Genomic DNA, 4295 nt, shown 5'->3' with positions numbered 1-4295 from the left:
TGCAGATCCTTCACCCATTTAAAAAAAAGGGGGGGTGATCCTGGTTATGTCTGAGATAAGTTGCAGTCCCCTGCATATTTATTTAGGGATAATAAGTCCCACTAGTGAAATATGCCATGCAGCTTTATGCATATGTACTCAGAAGTCACTCCTGTTGATTTCAGTGGCTCTTGCTCCCAAGGAAGTGTGCCTGAGACTGCAACTTTAACTATAAATAATAATAAATAGGGTTGTCCTTTTCAGTGGTTTTACAGTGGTTTCCAAACAAACTATAAATCACAAGCACAGCATAAAAATAACAGGTACTGTACGCCTTGAAAATGGAAGGCTAATAGCAAAATATGCAATGGGTCTCATCATCAACACAATGTTATGCTTCTGTGTTTGTTTCTGTATTCAACAAGAAGAGTGTGTGTGTGTGGGGGTTCCCCACTATGTTAAGCCTATTAAGAATGAATAATGGCTGGGTTGTAAGTGGTGAACAGGAAACATCATGTGTTATTTGACCAAGAAATCATTTCACAAACCTAGCTCAAGAATGAATGAATGCATGTTACAAAAGCTACTACCCATCCTGAACAAATGGTCATGTAGGGAATCATTCTTCCTAAAGCGCATTTATTTTTGAAAATTGGTGGTGGTGGTGGGGGGCGCCAGAAGGGATCCTCGCCTAGGGTGCAAAATAAGCTGGGACCAGCCCTGCCCGTGTCTGTTTCTTCGATGCAAGTGCCCCAGCCTCCCCACTCGGAAATATCCGGGGGAGGCGCGTGAGGAGCCGGGGGAGACACCCCCCCAGCCTGATGGCCGAGAGGTGGCAGGTCGGAAGCTTCTCTCCTTCGCAGCCGGAGGCGGAGAGGGGCGGGCCTCCTCTCCCGCCGAACACTTCTCCAAGTTTGTCAGCGAGCTCCGCTCCAGCCTGACTCCGGGGCCTCCCTCAGCGCCTGTCCCGGCATGTGTCCTTCGGCGAGACACGTGTCCGGAGGCGGCGGCAGCCCGGGGAGCCGCCCACCGCCTGCCCCGGGGCTCTCGGCTCCCAAGGCAGCTGTGAGGATGAGCCTCGCTGTCCCCTGCTCCCGCGGCTGCTCCTGCACGGCTAAGGAGAGGCGGCTGGGCAAGGGCTTGGCTTTCCGCCTCTGCCTGCTCTCGGCCACGCTCCTCCTGTGCCTGCAGCTGCTACTCAGGCGCTCCTGGGACTCGGCCGGCGCCAAGGTCGTCGGAGGAGCGGACGCCGTAACGGAAGATAAGCGCAACAATCGCCGAGCCGAGAAGGTGAACGAGACAGCGGTCAGCAGACGGCAAGTGACTTATGTGCGAAGCGGTCACAGGAGGAGCGCCGCAGGATCCACCTGTTGCCTCCAGGGGGCGCCGCTGCTCACCAGCCGTAAAAAGGTGAGGAGGCGCTGGCGGCGGAGATTGAGCTTCTTGCCTCCTCTGAGCGCCTTGTAGGAGCTGGGAGTTATTTATTTTATTTATTTATTTAGATTTTTAGGCCGTCCTTCCTTGCAAGCAAGGCTAAGGGCGGCTTACAACAGTTGGTAATTAAAAGTTAAAAACCAAGAATAAATACGTAAAACATATAGCGCCAATAATTTATCAGTTGGTCACCACGCTCCCCAGCAGAGAGTGCCTCTGAGCATGCGTTTGATTGTTGGGTCCTGAGGGAGCGAGTTTCTGACCCGTGCTGTCAGTTTTTCAAGAGTGTGTGATAGGCGGTGTCGTCTGTTCTGCTGACTGCAGTGAAAACAGTGGAATGTCTTGAAATAAAGGCCATCGGTTACCTTCTGGAAAGAATGGACATCAGTCGAGCTTGTTTTTTACACCCTTGGAGTGGAGATGGTTAATGGGGCTTCCAAATCAAACTTTCTGAAGTGAAAATGGAAGGTATTAGGTCTTGGCTTCTGAGTTCCGTGGAAATGTGCAGAAATATGGGATACAGGAGAAAAACTTTCTGAAATAAAGGGGCACCCCTTCTATAACCATTAAGCTGCACCATTAAGAACAATTTCAGTCCAATTTTATGCATTTATACCCCAGAGTAAAGCATTCTGTGTTCTAGGTGGTTTAATTTCAGGCAAGTTTGCACAGAATCTCAGCTTTAGCATGAAGTAAGTCCTGCTGAAAGGAGTGGGACTTACTTCCAAATAACATATGCCAAATTGCATGGCAGGAGTGCTAGGCTGGTGCCTTTGTTTAACCCTAGCTTAGCATTCTGTGTCTATTGGTCTTGTACATGTGGGGGTGAATTTGTGTACAATGAGGCTCAGATTGGGTTGGGAATGTCTACCTGTCCAGTGGGCTGCAGGTAAAAGACTGAAAGTGTTGGTCTAGTTTTGAACAACTGTGGTTGCATGGTTGCAACAGTACAAGATATTCGTGATCGTAATGAGTCCAGATCTGATTTAATGACTTCCAGCGATTTATTTATTTATTGTCAAATTTATACCCCGCCCTCCCCGCAAAGCAGGCTCAGGGCGGCTTTCAATAACACAAATACAAAATAAAAAAATACATAATATGTAATTAAAACATCACAGTTAAAATAATACATTACAAAGTGATACATTACAAAGTGCTAGCAGCAGTTAAAAATTCAGTCAGATGGAATGCTTTCAAATGGATTTCCAACTTCCAGCATAGAAGTGCTTAGATGCTATTCTGCTCGTCAACTCTATGGCAGCTGCTTAATGATGACATTGCAGGCCGTGCACGGCGGTGGCCCCTAATTGTATTCCTGGCAGAAGAGCTTCGTCTTGCAGGCCCTGCGGAACTGTGAGAGGTCCTGCAGGGCCCTGATTTCCTCTGGGAGCTTGTTCCACCAGGTAGGGGCCGCCACCGAAAAGGCCCCGGCCCTAGTAGCAGCTAGCCTGGCCTCCCTCGGGCTAGGAGGGTCAAGCAATTTGAGACCCAGACCGTAGTGCTCTCTGGGGTATGTACAGGGAAAGGCGGTCCCGTAGGTATGTTGGACCCCAGCCATATAAGGCTTTAAAGGTAAGAACCAGGACCTTGAAGCGGATTTGGTATGCTATTGGCAGCCAGTGCAGTGTCCTTAGCACAGGCTGAATGTGCTCTTATCTAGAGACCCATCAACAGCCTGGCTGCTCTGCACTAGCTGCAGCTTCCGAATCCGCGATAAAGGCAGCCCCATGTAGAGAGTGTTACAGTAGTCTAGTCTTGAGGTGACCATTGCGGGGATCACTGTAGCCAGGTCAGCACGGTCGAGGAAGGGAACCAACTGCCTGATCAGCCTAAGATGATAAAAGGCTGACTTGGCAGTGGCCGCTACCTGGGCCTCTAGGGTAAGGGAGGGATCCAGGAGCACTCCCAAACTCTGAACCTCCGACACTGAGACCAATGAAGCCCCCCCAAAGGTCAGGAGTGGGATTCCCACCCCCGAACCGCCCCAACTCAGGCACAGGACCTCTGTGTTCGCTGGATTCAGCTTCAGCCAACTCAGTCTGAGCCACCCAGCCATGGACTGCAGAGCTTGATCCAGGTCTTCTGGTCTCGGCTCAGTTTAAAACTGCAATCAAGCCAATTAAAATTGGAGATTTTTTTTCCTGAGTAAATTGGATCTGGCTGCAAAGATAGGAACCAGACCCAAATAGCCATGTACTTCATGGAAATGTTTCCACAGATCTGAGTTCTGTATCGGGGTAGGGCGGGGTATAAATTTAAATATAAATAAATAAATAAATAAATAAAATTTTTTCTGGATAATCACTCAGAAACAGTACTTGGTGACACTAGTCTCTCCTTATATATAATTGAGTAAGAACATTCTATATGAACATTCTAAATTTGGCCCCTTTAGTGTTAGGCCGGAAAAACTGCCACTCAGAAGAGACTGGCTGGGTTGACTGGCTGCTTTGTGCAGTCCCGCCCAGCGTTCCAAGGTTATTTGCATATGGAAGCTGATTGGACTACACTCCATTCCACACCTCAAACTCACCCCCCCGCAAGGCAGTTGGGATTTTCAGTTGCATAACACATACCTCATAGGGAAGAGGAGAATGATGTCAGCTGCCCTTTCCCTAGGCAGAGGCTGGGGTTTTTTTTGTAAAACTAAAGACAGACAGGCAGATAAAGATTGGCTGATAGTTGCCAACTTCCAGGATATTTTAGGGATGAAGCCTGCTGAGGGTGGGGTCTGAGGAGGAGGAGGAAGAGGGGGGACCTCAGACAGATACAATGCCATACTGCCCACACTCCAGACAAGCTGTTGCCAGTCTCCAGGTGACAGCTGGAGAGATCTTAAAGCTCTGGTGCTAATTCAAATTCTCTTCAACCCTCTGCTG

The 4295-nt window shown here is 49.0% G+C and overlaps 1 protein-coding gene across 1 annotated transcript in view; it reads left to right on the top strand.

Annotated features, from left to right (window-relative positions):
* Positions 1–1050: 1050 nt before the first annotated feature.
* METTL24 (methyltransferase like 24) overlaps positions 1051–4295 on the top strand; it is a 91267-nt gene continuing 88022 nt past the window's right edge. Inside the window, exon 1 of the mRNA XM_015410512.1 lies at positions 1051–1389. Within this exon, the coding sequence (XP_015265998.1) occupies positions 1051–1389 (339 nt within the window). The remainder of the gene's footprint in view (positions 1390–4295) is intronic.

Source organism: Gekko japonicus, unplaced genomic scaffold, assembly GCF_001447785.1.
Source record: "Gekko japonicus isolate JY-2015 unplaced genomic scaffold, Gekko_japonicus_V1.1 scaffold2512, whole genome shotgun sequence".
Classification (NCBI taxonomy): Eukaryota; Metazoa; Chordata; class Lepidosauria; order Squamata; family Gekkonidae; genus Gekko; species Gekko japonicus.
The sequence above is the reverse complement of the archived record's forward strand: the minus strand, read 5'-3'. Positions and strand labels throughout refer to the sequence as shown.